Below are 21,582 nucleotides of genomic sequence, written 5' to 3' on the forward strand. Positions count from 1 at the left end.
CCGAGCCCTGGTTGCCGGGTAACTACAGCAGGAGGCTCCGGTTTGCTTCACGTCAGGCACACACGACGGGGGCTCTCCGGGATCGCGTGGCCGCGCTTCGGGAGGTGATAAGTGGGTCCCGCTTGCGGGACCCGGTCTTTATCGCGATCCGGCGCGTGCTGGTGGTGGACACTGTGGCAGTATAGGCGATCCCACTAGATCACCAGGGCATGGGTGCAGGTCAGGTTTTCTCTCTAAACCATTTTCAGTAGCCCACAGTACCCGGTGGTTTTGCCAGCAGGGGGATAAGGCTTAGACCTGAAGCCCCTCCCCCAGCCCCAGGGCGCCATTTCCCGCAAATGTTCCCGCCCTGGAGCTGCATATCTGTCTCTCCCTCACTCCCTGTCAGTGTCTGGGCGCCATTATCTATCAGCTTCACTGTTCCTGGGACTGCTTGGGCAAATCCTCCTGTGTAAAGCCGCCTGGTTGTCAGTGCTGTAACTTTACATGACACTTATGTATTCTACCTGCCTTTTTAGACAGTGCTAGTTAAGAAAGAGTGCATTTAGTCAGGGTTTTCTAGTACAATTACCCTGTGATATACATCCAGTTCTTACTGTGTAGTGTTATATCTATTGACTATATATAGCTATATATATATATATATATATATATATATATATATATATATATATATATATAGATATACCAATATGTAATGTCCGCACTCACAGCAATCAAAGTCACCAGGGGGGTGCTCCTCAGGGAGGCCCAAATCAGGACATCCACATATATCAGGTGTTTTTCCAGACAACAAATCCAGAATAGAGGGCACTCACCAGTTCAATTTCAATATAAAGGATTTAATGGTACATCAGAGCCAATTCATACTGTCGACGTTTCGGCTTAAGCAAGCCTTTCTCAGGACAACCAAAGAGACATCTGCTCAGCACACCAAGAGTAAGTATACTTACTCTTGGTGTGCTGAGCAGATGTCTCTTTGGTTGTCCTGAGAAAGGCTTGCTTAAGCCGAAACGTCGACAGTATGAATTGGCTCTGATGTACCATTAAATCCTTTATATTGAAATTGAACTGGTGAGTGCCCTCTATTCTGGATTTGTTGTCTGGAAAAACACCTGATATATATAGATATAGATATAGATATATATATAAGCTAGTCCAGTGCAGTATTATTGTTAGTCACAGTTTGTACAATGCAGAGGTTATTACTATCTGTGTGTGCATTAGGTAGCTGAGTGGTGTCCATTTCGTGTCTTTCACTCAACTTGCTATCCCTATATTCTGTAACCTGAGGGGGCTTGGTGCGTCAGATTTTATATTGATATAGGATTTTCAGAAAGATATACTTTAATACGTATTTTTCACTGTGATTTTAGTCACCATATCTCTCCTTTATCTCTGCTTGTGCGGACTACACTGCACAGGGGTTTGGGTAAGAGGTATTGTGCTGCTGCCAATTGTACTGTGTTACCTGGTACTGCAAGTTATATCATGTCTGCTTCTGAGGGTAACGGTTCTGTGGCTGAACACACTGCCGCTGTTGCTGAAGCCACAGATCCCTATGAGGAGAATATAGCAGCTGTGGGCTCTGGTTCTGGGGGCTCCTTGCCCCCCAGTGGGACTGTGGCAACGGAGGTACATAATGACCCACCGTGGGCCGCTTTTTCCACGCTTCTACATACGCTAGTTAATAAACTAACACACCCGTATGTGGTCCCTACAGCTAACCCGCCTTGGGCGGATGATTTATCTGCCCAATTGAAGAAGTTGAACCAGTCCCTGACTATTAAAAAGTCTGACCATCGCTCGCCTAAGTCCAAGGGGTCCTCTAAGCGAGCGCTTGTCTCCTCACAATCCACTGCTGTCACTGACACCTCGTCTGATGAAGATGGCACTTACACTGACCCCACAGGTTCTGACTCAGATACGGCTGATGGGGAGGGTAGTTCACATGTGGATATTCCTGATCTTTTGGAGGCTATTAAGTTAATTCTACAGTTTACGGATGATCCCGAGCCATCCGTCCCTCCTAAGAAACCAGACAGGTGGTTAAACAAGTTTTACCTCACTCTGACCATCTAGTGGATATACGTCAGGAACCCTGGGAAAACCCGGGTACAAATTTTGTGCCTCAAAAGAAGATGCTGGCTCGCTATCCCCTCGCACCAGAGCTGTCTTAAGAATTGGGAAACGCCTCGTCCAGTAGACTCACATGTGGCTAGGATGGTGGTTTCCTCAGCTCTACCTGTCACTACCGTCACGTCTCTAAAGGAGCCTACGGATAAACGTGTGGAGGGTTGTCTGAAAGCGATTTACACTCTCACGGGTGCTACACAAAGGCCCACTATTGCAGCAACATGGGCTGCAGAGGCTATTTGAAGCATGGGCCTAGGAGTTAGAAGCTGAAATCTCTTCTGACCATGCTAGACAATGCTTGTCATATATTGTCACAGCTTCTCGCTATATTAAAGAGGCGGCTTCTGATGCCGGTATCCTAGCAGCCAAGGCCTCTACTACGTCAGTCCTGGTCTGTGGATCTGGACTCTAGAAAAATCCTGGAGGTACTCCCTTTCAAGGGAGATATTCTGTTTGGGGAGGACTTTAATAAGATAGTGGCTGATTTGGCTACTGCCAAAACTGCCTGTCTGCCAAGTACCGCCTCTTCTGTGTCGAAGGCTAAAGGTGCTTCCTTTCACCCCTTTCGTCCTTCAGGTAAAGCAAAAGGTCAGGCGTACAACAAGCAGGCCCGCACTTCCAAACCTGGTAAGCCAAAGCCCAAAAGAGCCTGGGCGGCCCAGGCTCCAAGGCCGATAAGCCTGCCGCATGACGGGGCGGGCCTCCCCCTGGGGGATCCCAGGGTGGGGGGGCCGGCTTCTAGGGTAGGGTAGGGTATACCCAGGAATGGTTGAAGACCACTTCAGATGCCTGGGTACGGGAAGTCGTCACTCGAGGTTACGCCATAGCCTTCAAAAACAGACGCCCTCATCGATTTTGCCAGACAAAGGCAAACACTCTGCATTCTGTGGTACAGACCCTCCTGGATACAGGAGTCGTAGTACAGGTGCCTCTTGCGCAGAGGGGCTGGGGGTACTATTCTCCGCTGTTTCTAGTCCCGAAACCGAATGTGTCCTCCCGGCCCATTCTCAACCTCAAGGCATTGAACAGGTTTGTGAAGGTTTCCAAGTTCTGTATGGAAACCCTTTGCTCTATAGTTCTGGCCTTGGAACCTGGGGACTACATGGTCTCCCTGGACATACAGGATGCCTACCTGCATAGTCCTATAGCAGCGTCACATCCGCAATACCTGAGGTTTGCTATTGGCAACCTCTATTACCAGTTTCGGGCGTTACCTTTTGGTTTAACAACGGCTCTGCGAGTCTTCACGAAAGTCATGGCGGTGATGACGGTGGTACTCCGCCGTCAAGGGGTCAGGATACTGCCGTATCTGGACGACTTGTTAATCCTGGCAAATTCCCCAGATCTTCTCCTACGTCATCTAGATATGACGGTCCGGTTTCTACAAGCCCACGTGTGGCTCATCAACTGGAAGAAATCCTCCCTGATCCCTGCTCAGAGCATGGTGCATCTGGGAGCGTTATTGGACACTCACAACCAGAGGTTGTTCTTGTGTCAGGAAAAAGTCCTGAAGCTTCAGGACAGGATTCGTTGCTTCCTTTTTCGTCCGCAAGTGTCGATACATTCGGCGATGCAAGTGCTGGGCCTCATGGTATCAGCATTCGACATGGTGGATATGCTCAATTCCATTCTCGCCCCCTCCAGAGGCTGATTCTAGCCAAGTGGGACGGCCTGCCTCACCGGATCAGGTCTCAAATGATCTCATTGACTCTGCAGGTCCGTCTGTCGCTGCTCTGGTGGCTCCAGGACCAACAATTGTGCAGGGGCCGTCCCTTCTGGATATCCAACTGGGTCCTGTTGACGACAGATGCCAGTCTAAGAGATTGGGGCGCGGTGCTGAAGCAACACTCCCTTCAGTGTCGGTGGACCGAGGAGGAGTCCCTCCTCTCAATCAACATTCTGGAATTTCGGGCGGTCTTCAATGCATTGAACCTAGCCCAGCATTTAATTTAGAACCGTCCTGTTCAAGTGCAATCGGACAACGCCACCACAGTGGCTTACATAAATCATCAAGGCGGCACTCGAAGCCGTCTGGCAATGAAGGAAATCTCACGGATTCTACATTGGGCGAAACGCCATCTACCGGCCATATCGGCATTCTTCATTCTGGGAGTCCTGAATTGGGAAGCGGACTTTCTCAGTCGTCAGGACGTACATGCCGGCGAGTGGGGCCTCCATCCAGAAGTATTTCAACTCCTAGTGGAAAAGTGGGGTCTTCCAGACGTAGATCTGATGGCGTCTCGACACAATCACAAGGTTCCGGTCTTCGGAGCAAGGACAAGGGATCCTCGAGCAGCATTCGTGGATGCGCTGGCGGTGCCGTGGAAGTTTCGGCTGCCGTACGTGTTCCCTCCGGTGTCACTCCTGCCCAGGGTAATTCGGAAGTTCAAGCAAGAAAAAGGAATTCTGCTTCTAATAGCTCCAGCGTGGCCCAGACGGCACTGGTTCTCAGACCTGCAAGGCCTATCGTCAGAGCGTCCAATTCTACTTCCACAACGCCCAGACTTCCTCGTTCAGGGCCCCTGTGTCTACCAGGACCTAGCCCGGCTGTCTTTGACGGCGTGGCTCTTGAAGCTTCAGTCTTTAGGGCTAAAGGGTTTTCTGAGGCGGTCATTCAAACTTTGGGGTATATGCAATTGCGGTCGAATTCCCGAAAATGTCGAAAAACGGGACATTTTCGCCCAAAAAAAAAAATTCGACAATGCAATTCAGTACTTTTCGGCAAAAAAACTGACTTTCAAAATTCGACTTTTTGAAATTCGACATTTGTCAAATTCGACATTTCTGCAATGGTACAGATGCGGCAATTCGACAAAAGTATATTCAATTGAAGATTGTAAATTCGACAACAGTGCTTTTAGACAGTAAATTCGTCATTTTCAATCCGCCACACTTTGCTGGCGGAATCTAATAAAAATTTTTAAAAACATGTTGGTTTTTTTTATTGGTAATAGCATATCTATTTATAATAGTAGGGATTAGGTACTTGGTTTGTCTATTTTGGAGGCACAAGTATTATTTATATATTTTTAAAAATATTATATATATTTTTTTAAATGGAATGGTAAAAATCAGGAAAAAAAATGCGTGGGGTCCCCCCTCCTAAGCATAACCAGCCTCGGGCTCTTCGAGCCGGTCCTGGTTCTAAAAATCCGGGGGGAAAACTGACATGGGATCCCCCGTATTTTTAAAACCAGCACCGGGCACTGCGCCTGGTGCTGGTGCAAAAAATACGGGGAACAAAAAGCGTAGGGGTCCCCCGTATTTTTTACACCAGCATCGGGCTCCACTAGCTGGGTAGATAATGCCACAGCCGGGGGTCACTTTTATACAGCGCCCTGCGGCCGTGGCATTAAATACGCAACTAGTCACCCCTGGCCTGGGTACCCTGGAGGAGTGGGGACCCCTTCAATAAAGTGGTCCCCCCCCCCTCCAGCCACCCAAGGGCCAGGGGTGAAGCCCGAGGCTGTCCCCCCCCCCCCCATCCATGGGCTGCGGATGGGGGGCTGATAGCCTTGTGAAAATTAAAAGAATATTATTTTTTCCAGTAGTACTACAAGTCCCAGCAAGCCTCCCCCGCAAGCTGGTACTTGGAGAACCACAAGTACCAGCATGCGGGAGAAAAACGGGCCCGCTGGTACCTGTAGTTCTGCTGGGAAAAAAATACCCAAATAAAAACAGGACACACACACCGTGAGAGTAAAACTTTATTTCACACATGTCGACACATGCATACTTACCTATGTTCACACGCCGACCTCTGTCCACTTGTCCAAGTAGAATCCACGGTGTACCTGAAAATAAAATTATACTCACCTGATCCAGTGTCCTGTGGTCTTTTATTATAATCCACGTACTTGGCAAAAAAAAAAAAAACGAACACCCGGACCAGGCGGACTGAAAGGGGTCCCATGTTTACACATGGGACCCCTTTCCCCGAATGCAGAGACCCCCCCGTGACTGCTGTCACAGAAAGGTCTCTTCAGCCAATCAGGAAGCGCCACTTCGTGGCACTCCCCTGATTGGCTGTATGCGCGTCTGCTGGCAGACAGCGCATCGCACAGCTCCCTCCATTAGTTTCAATGGTGGGAACTTTGCGGTCAGCGGTGGGGTTACCCGCGGTCAGCCGCTGACCGCGGGTGACCTCACCGCTGACCGCAAAGTTCCCACCATTGAATATAATGGTAAGGCTTTGCGATGCGCTGTCTGACAGCTCAGACGCGCATAGCCAATCGGCAGAGTGCCGCGACGTTGCGCTCGCTGATTGGCTGAAGGAACCCTCTGTGACAGGAGTCACGTGGGGTCCCGGCATTCGTGGAAAGGGGTCCCATGTGTAAACATGGGACCCCTTTCAGTCCGTTTGGTCCGGGTTGCCGTTTTGTTGTTTTGCTAAGTACTAGGATTATTTAAAAAGATCCGGATACTGGATCAGGTGAGTATAATTTTATTCACAGGTACCCCGGATTCTTCAGTGACTAGGGGGGCGTGGCAGTCGGCGGGTCAACATAGGTAAGTATGTATGTGTCGGCATGTATGAAATAAAGTTTTACTTTCACGGTGTGTGTCTCCTGTTTTTATTTGGGTATTTTTTTTTCCAGTAGAACTACAGGTACCAGCGGGCCCGTTTTTCCACCCGCATGCTGGTACTTGTGGTTCTCCAAGTACCAGCTTGCGGGGGAGGCTTGCTGGGACTTGTAGTTCTTCTGGAAAAAACAATATTCTATCATTTTACTCAAGGCTATCAGCCCCCCATCCGCAGCCCTTGGATGGGGGGGACAGCCTCGGGTTTCACCCCTGGCCCTTGGGTGGCTGGGGGGGGGACCCCTTGATTGAAGGGGTCCCCACTCCCCCAGGGTACCCCGGCCAGGGGTGACTAGTTGGATATTTAATGCCACGGCAGCAGGGCGCTGTATAAAAGTGACCCCCGGCTGTGGCATTATCTGTCCAGCTAGTGGAGCCCGATGCTGGTGTAAAAAATATGGGGGACCCCTACGCTTTTTGTCCCCCGTATTTTTTGCACCAGCACCAGGCGCAGAGCCCGGTGCTGGTTTAAAAAATACGGGGGATCCCCTGTCGGTGTTTTCCCCGGCTTTTTAGAACCAGGACCGGCTTGAAGAGCCCGAGGCTGGTTATGCTTAGGAGGGGGGACCCCACGCAATTTTTTTTTGTGGTTTTTACCATTTTTTTTTTATTTTCTCTATCGTCCTAGTGGATGCTGGGGTTCCTGAAAGGACCATGGGGAATAGCGGCTCCGCAGGAGACGGGGCACAAAAAGTAAAGCTTTAGGATCAGGTGGTGTGCACTGGCTCCTCCCCCTATGACCCTCCTCCAAGCCTCAGTTAGATTTTTGTGCCCGGCCGAGAAGGGTGCAATCTAGGTGGCTCTCCTAAAGAGCTGCTTAGAAAAGTTTAGCTTAGGTTTTTTATTTTACAGTGAGTCCTGCTGGCAACAGGATCACTGCAACGAGGGACTTAGGGGAGAAGAAGTGAACTCACCTGCGTGCAGGATGGATTGGCTTCTTGGCTACTGGACATTAGCTCCAGAGGGACGATCACAGGTACAGCCTGGATGGTCACCGGAGCCTCGCCGCCGGCCCCCTTGCAGATGCTGAAACGAGAAGAGGTCCAGAATCGGCGGCAGAAGACTCCTCAGTCTTCTTAAGGTAGCGCACAGCACTGCAGCTGTGCGCCATTTTCCTCTCAGCACACTTCACACGGCAGTCACTGAGGGTGCAGGGCGCTGGGAGGGGGGCGCCCTGGGAGGCAAATGAAAACCTTTTTTGGCTAAAAATACCTCACATATAGCCTCCGGGGGCTATATGGAGATATTTAACCCCTGCCAGAATCCGTTAAGAGCGGGAGACGAGGCCGCCGAAAAAGGGGCGGGGCCTATCTCCTCAGCACACAGCGCCATTTTCCCTCACAGAAAGGCTGGAGGGAAGGCTCCCAGGCTCTCCCCTGCACTGCACTACAGAAACAGGGTTAAAACAGAGAGGGGGGGCACTAATTTGGCGTTAGAAATATATAAAAAAGATGCTATAAGGGAAAACACTTATATAAGGTTGTCCCTATATAATTATAGCGTTTTTGGTGTGTGCTGGCAAACTCTCCCTCTGTCTCTCCAAAGGGCTAGTGGGTCCTGTCCTCTATCAGAGCATTCCCTGTGTGTGTGCTGTGTGTCGGTACGTGTGTGTCGACATGTATGAGGACGATGTTGGTGAGGAGGCGGAGCAATTGCCTGTAATGGTGATGTCACTCTCTAGGGAGTCGACACCGGAATGGATGGCTTATTTAGGGAATTACGTGATAATGTCAACACGCGCCAAGGTCGGTTGACGACATGAGACGGCCGACAAACAATTAGTACCGGTCCAGACGTCTCAAAAACACCGTCAGGGGTTTTAAAACGCCCGTTTACTTTAGTCGGTCGACACAGACACAGACAGGGACACTGAATCCAGTGTCGACGGTGAATAAACAAACGTATTCCTTATTAGGGCCACACGTTAAGGGCAATGAAGGAGGTGTTACATATTTCTGATACTACAAGTACCACAAAAGAGGGTATTATGTGGGATGTGAAAAAACTACCGTAGTTTTTCCTGAATCAGATAAATTAAATGAAGTGTGTGATGATGCGTGGGTTCCCCCCGATAGAAAATATGGGCGGTATACCCTTTCCCGCCAGAAGTTAGGGCGCGTTGGGAAACACCCCTTAGGGTGGATAAGGCGCTCACACGCTTATCAGAACAAGTGGCGGTACCGTCTATAGATAGGGCCGTCCTCAAGGAGCCAGCTGACAGGAGGCTGGAAAAATATCATAAAAAGTATATACACACATACTGGTGTTATACTGCGACCAGTGATCGCCTCAGCCTGGATGTGCAGAGCTGGGGTGGCTTGGTCGGATTCCCTGACTAAAAATATTGATACCCTTGACAGGGACAGTATTTTATTGACTATAGAGCATTTAAAGGATGTATTTCTATATATGCGAGATGCACAGAGGGATATTTGCACTCTGGCATCAAGAGTAAGTGCGATGTCCATATCTGCCAGAAGATGTTTATGGACACGACAGTGGTCAGGTGATGCAGATTCCAAACGGCACAAAGGTGTATTGCCGTATAAAGGAAGAGGAGTTATTTGGGGTCGGTCCATCGGACCTGGTGGCCACGGCAACTGCTGGAAAATCCACCGTTTTTACCCTAAGTCACATCTCTGCAGAAAAAGACACCGTCTTTTCAGCTTCAGTCCTTTCGTCCCTATAAGAGTCATATCTGCCCAGGGATAGAGGAAAGGGAAGAAGACTGCAGCAGGCAGCCCATTCCCAGGAACAGAAGCGTTCAACCGCTTCTGACAAGCTCTCAGCATGACGCTGAGACCGTACAGGACCCCTGGATCCTACAAGTAGTATCCCAGGGGTACAGTTTGGAATGTCGAGACGTTTCCCCTGCGCAGGCTCCTGAAGTCTGCTTTACCAAGGTCTCCCTCCGACAAGGAGGCAGTATGGGAAAAAATTCACGAGCTGTATTCCCAGCAGGTGATAATTAAATTACCCCTCCTACAACAAGAAAAGGGGTATTATTCCACACTATATTGTGGTACTGAAGCCAGAAGGCTAGGTGAGACCTATTCTAAATCTAAAAAAATTTTGAACACTTACAAAGGTTCAAATCAAGATGGAGTCACTCAGAGCAGTGATAACGAACCGGGAAGAAGGGGACTATCTGGTGTCCCGAGACATCAGGGATGCTTACCTCCATGTCCCAAATTTGCCCTTATCACTAAGGGTACCTCAGGTTCGTGGTACAGAACTGTCACTATCAGTTTCAGACGCTGCCGTTTGGATTGTCTACGGCACCCCGGGTCTTTACCAAGGTAATGGCCGAAATGATGGTTCTTCTTCGAAGAAAAGGCGTCTTAATTATCCCTTACTTGGACGATCTCCTGATAAGGGCAAAGTCCAGGGAACAGTTGGAGGTCGGAGTAGCACTATCTCGGATACTGTTACAACAGCAGGGGTGGATTCTAAATATTCCAAAATCGCAGCTGATCCCGACAACAAGTCTCCTGTGCTTAGGGATGATTCTGGACACAGTCCAGAAAAAGGTGTTTCTCCCGGAAGAGAAAGCCAGGGAGTTATCCGAGCTAGTCAGGAACCTCCTAAAATCAGTGCATCATTGCACAAGGGCCATGGTAAAAAAATGGTGACTTCCTTCGAAGCAATTCCAGTCGGCAGATTTCATGCAAGAACTTTTCAGTGGGATCTGCTGGACAAATGGTCCGGATCGCATCTTCAGATGCATCAGCGGATAACCCTATATCCAAGGACAAGGGTGTCTCTCCTGTGGTGGTTACAGAGTGCTCATCTTCTAGAGGGCCGCAGATTCGGCATTCAGTTTTGGATGTTGGTGACCACGGAGGCCAGCCCGAGAGGCTGGGGAGCAGTCACACAAGGAAAACATTTCCAGGGAGTGTGATCAAGTCTGGAGATTTTTCTCCACATAAATATAGCTAAGGGTAAATTTATAATGCTCTAAGCTTAGCAAGACCTCTGCTTCAAGGTCAGCCGGTATTGATCCAGTGGGATAAAACATCACGGCAGTCGCCCACGTAAATAGACAGGGCGGCACAAGAAGCAGGAGGGCAGTGGCAAAAACTGCAAGGACTTTTCGCTGGGCGGAAAATCATGTGATAGCACTGTCAGCAGGGTTTCATTCCGGGAATGGAAACTGGGAAGCAGACTTCCTCAGTAGGCACGACCTCCACCCGGCAGAGTGGGAACTTCATGGGGAAGTTTTCCACATAATTGTAAACCGTTGGGAATTACCAAAGGTGGACATGATGGCGTCCCGTCTGAACAAAAAACGGGACAGGTATTGCGCCAGGTTAAGAGACCCTCAGGCAATAGCTGTGGACGTTCTGGTAACACCGTGGGTGTACCAGTCGGTGTATGTGTTCCATCCTCTGCTTTTCATACCTAAGGTACTGAGAATTATAAGACGTAGAGGAGTAAGAACTATACTCATGGCTCCGGATTGGCCAAGAAGGACTTGGTACCCGGAACTTCAAGAGATGCTCACAGAGGACTTATGGCCTCTGCCGCTAAGAAGGGACTTGTTTCAGCAAGTACCATGTCTGTTCCAAGACTTACCGCAGCTGCGTTTGACGGCATGGCGGTGGAACGCCGGATCCTAAGGGAAAAGGCATTCAGGAAGAGGTCATTCCTACCCTGGTCAAAGCCAGAAAGGAGGTGACCGCACAACATTATCACCACATGTGGCGAAAATATGTTGCGTGGTGTGAGGCCAGGAAGGCCCCACGAAGAAATTTCAACTCGGTCGATTCCTGCATTTCTTGCAAACAGGAGTGTCTATGGGCCTCAAATTGGGGTCCATTAAGGTTCAAATTTCGGCCCTGTCGATTTTTCTTCCAGAAAGAATTGGCTTCAGTTCCTGAAGTCCAGAAGTTTGTCAAGGGAGTATTGCATATACAACCCCCTTTTGTGCCTCCAGTGGCACTGTGGGATCTCAACGTAGTTCTGGGATTCCTCAAAACACATTGGTTTAAAACCAGTCAAATCTGTGGATTTGAAGCATCTCACATGAAAAGTGAACATGCTCTTGGACCTGGCCTGGACCAGGCGAGTGTCAAATTGGTGTTTTTTTTCTCAAAAAAGCCCATATCTGTTTGTCCATTCGGACAGGGCAGAGCTGCGGACTCGTCCCCAGTTCTCTCCCTAAGGTGGTGTCAGTGTTTCACCTGAATCAGCTTATTGTGGTGTCTTGCGCCTACTAGGGACTTGGAGGACTCCAAGTTGCTAGATGTGGTCAGGGCCCTGAAAATATAGGTTCCAGGACGGCTGGAGTCAGGAAAACTGACTTGCTGTTATCCTGTATGCACCCAACAAACTGGGTGCTCTTGCTTTTAAGCAGACTTTTGCTAGTTGGATGTGTAATACAATTCAGCTTGCACATTCTGTGGCAGGCCTGCCACAGCCAAAATATGTAAATGCCCATTCCACAAGGAAGGTGGGCTCATCTTGGGCGGCTGCCCGAGGGGTCTCGGCTTTACAACTTTGCCGAGCGGCTATTTAGTCAGGGGCAAACACGTTTGTAAAATCCTACAAATTTGATACCCTGGCTAAGGAGGACCTGGAGTTCTCTCATTCGGTGCTGCAGAGTCATCCGCACTCTCCCGCCCGTTTGGGAGCTTTGGTATAATCCCCATGGTCCTTTCAGGAACCCCAGCATCCACTAGGACGATAGAGAAAATAAGAATTTACTTACCGATAATTCTATTTCTCGGAGTCCGTAGTGGATGCTGGGCGCCCATCCCAAGTGCGGATTATCTGCATTACTTGTACATAGTTACAAAAATCGGGTTATTATTGTTGTGAGCCATCCTTTCAGAGGCTCCGCTGTTATCATACTGTTAACTGGGTTCAGATCACAGGTTGTACAGTGTGATTGGTGTGGCTGGTATGAGTCTTACCCGGGATTCATAAATCCTTCCTTATTGTGTACGCTCGTCCGGGCACAGTACCTAACTGAGGCTTGGAGGAGGGTCATAGGGGGAGGAGCCAGTGCACACCACCTGATCCTAAAGCTTTGCTTTTTGTGCCCTGTCTCCTGCGGAGCCGCTATTCCCCATGGTCCTTTCAGGAACCCCAGCATCCACTACGGACTCCGAGAAATAGAATTATCGGTAAGTAAATTCTTATTTTTACAAGTCTAATCAAAATCCGTCAAATCGGACGTTTTTCGCCAGTGGGACTGTCGAATCCGTTTTTTATTGAATATGTTGAATTCCGGCACCCACTTGCCGGAATTCGACGGTCGAATTGTGTCAAATTAAAAAACGGGCGAAAAATTGCCGCGATTCGCCGGCAATTGCATATACCCCTATGTTGTGGGGCCGGAAACCGGCTTCTGCTCAGATTTACTGTAGGGTCTGGCATTCTTACTTTGTTTGGTGCGCATCTAACGATTATGACCTTCCAAGTTTAGTATAGCCAAGTTGTTGGCTTTTCTTCAGCAGGGCCTGGACTTAGGCCTGCGTCTGGCCTCCCTCAAGGTTCATATTTCTGCCTTGTCGGTGTGGTTTCAGAGAAAAATTGCGACTTTACCTGATGTGCATACCTTTACTCATGGTGTGTTGCGTATCCAACCTCCGTATGTCCCGCCTGTGGCTCCTTGGGACTTGTCGGTGGTTTTGGAGGCGTTACAAGAGTCTCTGTTTGAAGTTCTTGGTTCAGCTGATCTTAAGTGGCTTTCCCTTAAGGTGGTGTTTCTGCTGGCTATTGCTTCAGCTAGAAGAGTGTCGGATTTGGGAGCCTTGTCCTGTAGTTCCCCATATCTGATATTTCACCGTGAACGGGCGGTTCTTAGGACTCGTCCCGGCTATCTACCTAAGGTGGTTTCTTCGTTCCACCTTAATCAGGAGATTGTAGTTCCGGCACTTGTTTCTCCTGATCTGTCTCCCAAAGAGCGGTCTTTGGATGTGGTACGGGCTCTCCGTATCTATGTGAAGAGAACTTCTCCTATTCGGAAATCTGATTTCTCTTTTTGTTGTGTTTGGGTTTCACAAACGGGGCTGGCCTTCTCACAAGCAAACTCTGGCCAGATGGATTAGAATGGTGATTGCACATGCTTATGTGAAGGCTGGTCTCTCTGCTCCTGATCACATTAAGGCCCATTCTACTCTGTCTGTTGGACCTTCTTGGGCGGCCCAACGTGGTGCGAACCTTGAACAATTGTGCAAGGCGGCTACGTGGTCCCCTGTGAACACGTTCATAAGGTTCTATGCCTTCGATACTGCCGCTTCCCAGGATGCTTCCTTTGGACGCCGGGTTCTTGTGCCCGCTACAGTGCGTCCCCTCCCATAAGGAACTGCTTAAGGACATCCCCATTGTCCATTCCTTGTGGAGCCCAGTGTACCCCGCAGCAGAAAACGAGTTTTATGGTAAAAACTTACCTTTGTTAAAACTCTTTCTGCGAGGTACACTGGGCTCCACAAGGCGCCCACCCTGACGCATTTAGCTTCTTTTGGTTGGTATGGCATTAGCCGCTGACACGTCTCCTGTCGTGAGAATGCGGTGTTGTGGCTACTAACCGTTGTCGTCTCTTTTCCTGCTACTGCATTGGACTGGTTAACTAAAAACTGAGATCCTGTGCAGGGAGGCGGGGTGATATAGGAGGCGGCGCTATGCATTCTGGGAACAGTCAAAGCTTTGAGCCTGTTGGTGCCTCGGATCAAGATCCTACTCTACACCCCATTGTCCATTCCTTGTGGAGCCCAGTGTACCCCGCAGAAAGAGTTTTAACAAAGGTAAGTTCTTACCATAAAACTCGTTGTAATGCATATTTGGTATAAATGCTGCTTTTGTGATTTAATAGTGTACTGAACTTTAATATAAAAAAAATAAAAAAACAAAACCTAAATCCTTCTCTGTAGGGGAAGACGAAGGCTACTTATCTGGTTATCGCATATTTGTGGCCAGTTCTGCACATTTTCCGTTTGTGCTTTAAATGCAAATTTGCATGCATCTCTGAATAAAGTCATGTAATTTGTTCAGTATTGACGCCATAGGCAACCGCCTAGTTTCTGCAAATGGCCCACCTTGCTTACACATCACTGTGAATTGAAGTTTGTGCATCGAAGCTATTTGTGAACTTGACTTTGGCCTGCATTTTTAATGGCGGACTGAAGTCTGCAAACAGCCCTATTAGAAACACAGGAGTAGATTTAATAAAGCGCGAGCTGCTGCTGGATGTAGTCCAGATCCCGACTGTCCAGTACTGCAGAATCCATACGGTCAAAATACAGACAAATCCCTACGGTGAGTGTTAGGCTGTGGGAGGGGCTTGTGCCTCCTATAGACTAATAGCAGAAATCAGCTACAGACCTGTTCCATCAGCTCTAGTGCTTGAGTGAACCTGGTCCATACAGGGCCGGCAACAGAAATCTTGCTCTCTTCCCGCCACACACACACACACACACACACACACACACCGCCTGGTTTTCGATGCAGAGGGAAACGCCAGCTATAGATGGCACTACCCTGTAGAAGCCTGGTGCTGTCAGAGGATCACTCCCGGCAGCCATTGCAAAGGACAGCTCTTATCAGCAGAGCTGCCCTTTACGGTACTGATCGCATATAATAGTACATATGCAATCAGTGTCAGCGTGATGTGTGATGGGATGTACCTCTAGAGGTTGTTACATCTTGCCCTAAGTGTTTACTATAAAAAAAACAAAAAACACATAAATTAATATTCACTATGCTTAGCCAAAATAGCGCTATCTGCACTTTTATATTACATTTATTTCATATGCTGCTTGCATACTCATGGCCAAGCATAGTGAATATTTTATATATTTATTTAGATGTGCTCCAACTAAAACTTATAATGAGCCCCCACACACGGTGACACTTATACTTACCAATACAGTGTCAAAGACGCTGCCTCTATCCAGGCTCCCTACGCTGACACTGCCTGGCAAAGCCTGTTTCTTAGAGTCCTGTAGTCAGCCAGTGCCAGGACACTGCCACCAACCTTCCGCCCGCAGTACCGCTCCTCCTAGGTGGAGACTGTCCCCACTGCTGAGTCCAGACAGGACAGGACAGGGAAGGGCGGGGAGGAGGGCGCAGCATCAATCGTTGTGCGTCCGCGGTGCGTAACGTCATGCCCACACTTGACGAGGACCTGACAGGTGACCTGGGGACAACCAGTAGGCAGGCCGGTTAGGAGTGATCTACAGTCTGTCTAATCTATGCATGCTAGCCACCGCACTGCTAAAGCAGACCTCATGTTCAATACTGCCTAGAAACCTGGGGCCCCACAATGTCGGGCTGTTGTCACCTTTGATTCCCTCTGTCGCCAAGCCTGGTCCATAGGATGATACAGCAGACTTTTTCTTTTTTTGTCATTGTTTATTCTATTTGCACAATTCTCACACAGGGGTATATGCAATAGCGGGCGAATTGGCAAAAAAGGCGAATTCCGGGCCGTTTTCGCCTCCAAAAATCAATTCGCCTATGCAGTGCAGTCATTTTTCGCAAAAAAACGGCCCGTCAAAATTCGCCTTTTCTCAATTCGCCTTTTTCCGAATTCGCCTTTTCTGCAATGGTACAGATGCTGCAATTCGCCTCCAGCATATTCAATTCAAGTTTGGAAATTCGCCTGCAGTGCTTTTAGACAGCAAATTCGCGATTTTCACTCCGCCACACTTTGGAGGGTGAAAACAAATAAAAAAATTTTAAAAATGTTTTTTTTGGTGTTTTTTTTTTTTAGGAACAGCAGATCTATTTATATTAGAAGGGATTAGGTTTTGTTTTTTTTTGGGGGGGAGGCACAAATATTATTTATATATTTTTTAAAATATTATTTTTTTTTTTTTTTTTTTTTTATTGCTGGAACGGTAAAATCAGAAAAAAAAATGGCGTGGGGTCCCCCCTCCAAAGCATAACCAGCCTCGGGCTCATTGAGCTGGTCCTGGTTCTAAAAATGCGGGGAAAAAATTGACAGGGGATCCCCCGTATTTTTAAAACCAGCACCGGGCTCTGCGCCTGATGCTGGTGCCAAAAATACGGGGGACAAAACGAGTAGGGGTCCCCCGTATTTTAAACACCAGCATCGGGCTCCACTAGCTGGACAGATAATGCCACAGCCGGGGGTCACTTTTATGCCGTGCCCTGCGGCCGTGGCATCAAATATCCAACTAGTCACCCCTGGCCGGGGTACCCTGGGGGAGTGGGGACCCCTTCAATCAAGGGGTCCCCCCCCCCCAGCCACCCAAGGGCCAGGGGTGAAGCCCGAGGCTGTCCCCCCCCATCCAATGGGCTGCGGATGGGGGGGCTGATAGCCTTTGTGATAAAAAAAAAGATATTGTTTTTTCCATTAGTACTACAAGTCCCAGCAAGCCTCCCCCGCAAGCTGGTACTTGGAGAACCACAAGTACCAGCATGCGGGAGAAAAACGGGCCCGCTGGTACCTGTAGTACTACTGGGGAAAAAATACCCAAATAAAAACAGGACACACACACCTTGATAGTAAAACTTTATTTCATACGCCGACACACACATACTTACCTATGTTCACACGCCGACATCGGTCCTCTTCTCCATGTAGAATCCCGGGGTACCTGAAAAGCAAAGTTCAATATACTCACCTTAACCAGGCTCCAGAGATAAATCCACGGACTTGGCAAAAAAAGAAAACGCATTTACCCGCACCAAAAACGGACTGAAAGGTGTCCCATGCTGACACATGGGACACCTTTCCACGATTAAGATCTGTCAGTGACAGTTGTCACTGACAGGTCTCTAAGCCAATCAGGAAGCGCAACTTCGTTGCGCTCACCTGATTGGCTGCTCGCTGTGACAGCGCATCGCACTGCTCCCTCCATTATATTCAATGGTGGGAACTTAGCGGCTAGCGGTGAGGTCACCCGCCGGTCAGCGGCTGACCGGCGGGTGACCCCACCGCTAGCCGCTAAGTTCCCACCATTGAAAGTAATGGAGCGGCTTTGCGAGGCGCTGTCAGAGTACAGACGGCGTCCAGCCAATCAGGTGAGCGCCACGGCAGTAGCGCTTCCTGATTGGCTGAAGGGACATCAGTGACAGGAGTCACGTGATGTCCCGGCATTCGGGAGAAAGGAGTGTAATGTGAAAACATTGGACCCCTTTCTAGTCCGGTATGGCTCGGTGATCGTTTTTTTATTTTACAAAGTACGTGGATTTACCTCTGGACCTGGACCTCTGGACGGACGCTGGAAGGTGAGTATAATTTTTTGACAGGTACCCTCGGATCGTCGGAGATCGTTGCAGTCGGCGTGTCAACACAGGTAAGTATGTGTGTGTCGGCGTATGAAATAAAGTTTTACTATCAAGGTGTGTGTGTCCTGTTTTTATTTGGGTATTTTTTTCCCAGTAGTACTACAGGTACCAGCGGGCCCGTTTTTCTCCCGCATGCTGGTACTTGTGGTTCTCCAAGTACCAGCTTGCGGGGGAGGCTTGCTGGGACTTGTAGTACTAATGGAAAAAACAATATCTTTTTTTTTATCACAAAGGCTATCAGCCCCCCCATCCGCAGCCCATTGGATGGGGGGGGACAGCCTCGGGCTTCACCCCTGGCCCTTGGGTGGCTGGGGGGGGGGGACCCCTTGATTGAAGGGGTCCCCACTCCCCCAGGGTACCCCGGCCAGGGGTGACTAGTTGGATATTTGATGCCACGGCCGCAGGGCACGGCATAAAAGTGACCCCCGGCTGTGGCATTATCTGTCCAGCTAGTGGAGCCCGATGCTGGTGTTTAAAATACGGGGGACCCCTACTCGTTTTGTCCCCCGTATTTTTGGCACCAGCATCAGGCGCAGAGCCCGGTGCTGGTTTTAAAAATACGGGGGATCCCTGGCCGATTTTTCCCCTGCATTTTTAGAACCAGGACCAGCTCGATGAGCCCGAGGCTGGTTATGCTTTGGAGGGGGGACCCCACGCCATTTTTTTTTTGGGTTTTTCCCCGTTTTTTCCCGTTTTTAAAAATCGCGGCAAAATCCGCCAAATCGGCCGATTTTCGCCCGCGACCCTGGCGAATCCGTTTTTCATTGCATATGGTGAATTCCGGAAGCCACCTTCCGGAATTCACCTGGCGAATTTGGTCGAATTGAAAAAACGGCGATAATTGCCGCGATTTCGCCCGCTATTGCATATACCCCAATGTGTATCCATTAATTTAGTATTGCATTTACTCTTGGCTTAATTAAGTTGACAGCCTTTGTCTGTGCCGGAGTTTGCAATGCCTGTACCTCACTGTGTGCTTCCACTGGGGATAAACAGGGACATTGTTGTTCTACACCTTCACTACCTGTATCCTTGTGTAATGTGATGCCCTCATTTCACCAAAGGTGATTATTTTTTTTTATTTTTTTTTTCTTCATCAAGAGCAAAGTTTCCTGGTTGTAGTTAGAAGACAGTGCATCATTAACAAATACAAATCACAGGACAATGTACATCTGCTATTCTGTTATGAATAATATATTCTGTATTCCACACAATGACAATGTGTCCATGAATGTGGCCAGTTTCCACACATTTACTAGAAGAGGCCATATAGGCTTTAATACAGTGCTAATTAAATAAAAAATATATTCTAAATTAGAATTTATGTGGAGTATCGCAAAACCTTGGTGAACGGCATTTTGCTTACAGGTCAGTATAAGGAGAATGTAGTGTGGCACCTGTATCCATAGCCCCGTGCTTGATGCTTATTCCCATATTTAATGCTACTTGATAAATGGCCAAGTGTAACTGTATATGGAAATACTGATTGTTTCTTCATTATATTAATACATCATCCGTTTATCATCTGCTGTGAATAATACTCTGTTGATAAATGCACTCTAATACTTTCTTTGTTGACTCCAAATACAGACAAACGGCCTTGGAATATTGGCAGAAAATTGGTTTACAATGGGAGAGAGAGAACGAAGATGATCTGAAAGACCAAATGGACTTCGGTGTCCCTTGTCCTCCATTGTATCCATCTGGAGGTGAGTCACGATGAGTGGAGAATACTACACAAAGGGAAATATAAAGGCAGAAAATGAAAGAAGATAAAGTAAATGATTCCTTACCCCAGTGTTTTGTATTGTCTACATTTGCCATGCAAGCTATTGATTTCTGTTATCAGCTATAGGGCCTAATCAGTAGTGGATCTTGCCACGGGCAAGCAGGGCTTTTGCCCGGGGCGCCGCCTTCCGGAGGGCGCCGCACCATGGCAAGATCCGCTGCTGCTATGGTGCCCCCCGCTGCCCGCTGTCCTGTGAAGGGAAACTAGACGCTACGCGTCTAGTTTCCCTTCGTGGGCTGCCCGCTGTGAAGGGAAACTAGGCGCTACGCGTCTAGTTTCCCTTCCTGGAGAGGACCTTAACTGTAATGATGTGCGGTGCGCGTTGACGTCATCGCGCACCGCACAGCAAAGGTCCTCTCCAAGAAGGGAACTAGACGCTTAGCGTCTACTTTTCCTTCGTGGAGAGGACCTTTGCTGTGCGGTGCACGATGACGTCATCGCGCACCGCACATCCTACTACAGTACAGGGGCGTAACTGACCACGCCTCCTGTATGAAGCCACGCCCCCTAATGCCGCCCGGGGCGCAAGAAGCCCCGGAACCGGCCCTGGGCCTAATTCAGACCTGATCGCATATCTGCTCCCCCCCTCCCCCCCCCCCCCCCCCCCCCCTGCACTGCACATGGATTTGCCCATTAGAGAGAAATTTTGCTGCTGCAATCAGGTCTGAATTAGGCCCATAGGGTACAGGGAAAAAAAGTGTATTGTGCACTGGCAAAAATCTGTCCCCATTTTTGTTTCTTATAATCTTCTGATATTTTTTTTGTATGTAGACATTTATTTGTAGCCCTTTTATTAGAAGCTCATTTACAGAAACTAAAATCTTTTTTCTCTGACGTCCTAGTGGATGCTGGGGACTCCGTAAGGACCATGGGGATATAGCGGCTCCGCAGGAGACAGGGCACAATAATAAAAGCTTTAGGATCAGGTGGTGTGCACTGGCTCCTCCCCCTATGACCCTCCTCCAAGCCTCAGTTAGATTTTTGTGCCCGGCCGAGAAGGGTGCAATCTAGGTGGCTCTCCTGAGCTGCTTAGAATAAAAGTTTAAGTTAGGTTTTTTTCTTTCAGTGAGACCTGCTGGCAACAGGCTCACTGCTACGAGGGACTTAGGGGAGAGAAGTAAACTCACCTGCGTGCAGGATGGATTTGCTTCTTAGGCTACTGGACACCATTAGCTCCAGAGGGAGTCGGAACACAGGTCTCACCCTGGGGTTCGTCCCGGAGCCGTGCCGCCGACCCCCCTTGCAGATGCCGAAGTTGAAGAGGTCCAGAGGTCCAGAAACAGGCGGCAGAAGACTTTCAGTCTTCATAAGGTAGCGCACAGCACTGCAGCTGTGCGCCATTGTTGTCAGCACACTTCACCAACAGTCACCAACTGTCACTGAGGGTGCAGGGCGCTGGGGGGGGCGCCCTGGGCAGCAATGTATAATACCTTTTTATGGCTAAAATACATCACATATAGCCCTTGAGGCTATATGGATGTATTTAACCCCTGCCAGATCTCACAAACTCCGGGAGAAGAGCCCGCCGAAAAGGGGGCGGGGCCTATTCTCCTCAGCACACGGCGCCATTTTCCTGCTCAGCTCTGCTGTGAGGAAGGCTCCCAGGCTCTCCCCTGCACTGCACTACAGAAACAGGGTTAAGACAGAGAGGGGGGGCACTTATTTGGCGATATGATTACATATATAAAAATGCTATAAGGGAAAACACTTGTATAAGGGGTTGTCCCTGTATAATTATAGCGTTTTTGGTGTGTGCTGGCAAACTCTCCCTCTGTCTCCCCAAAGGGCTAGTGGGGTCCTGTCCTCTATCAGAG

The 21,582-nt window shown here is 48.9% G+C and overlaps 1 protein-coding gene across 2 annotated transcripts in view; it reads left to right on the top strand.

The window, feature by feature from the left end:
* DNAAF5 (dynein axonemal assembly factor 5) overlaps positions 1-21,582 on the top strand; it is a 241,225-nt gene that overhangs the window by 58,289 nt on the left and 161,354 nt on the right. For both annotated transcript variants that reach the window (XM_063934513.1, XM_063934514.1), the window contains exon 4: positions 19,570-19,688. In XM_063934513.1, the coding sequence (XP_063790583.1) occupies positions 19,570-19,688 (119 nt within the window). The remainder of the gene's footprint in view (positions 1-19,569; positions 19,689-21,582) is intronic.

This window comes from Pseudophryne corroboree, chromosome 7 (assembly GCF_028390025.1).
Source record: "Pseudophryne corroboree isolate aPseCor3 chromosome 7, aPseCor3.hap2, whole genome shotgun sequence".
NCBI lineage: Eukaryota > Metazoa > Chordata > Amphibia > Anura > Myobatrachidae > Pseudophryne > Pseudophryne corroboree.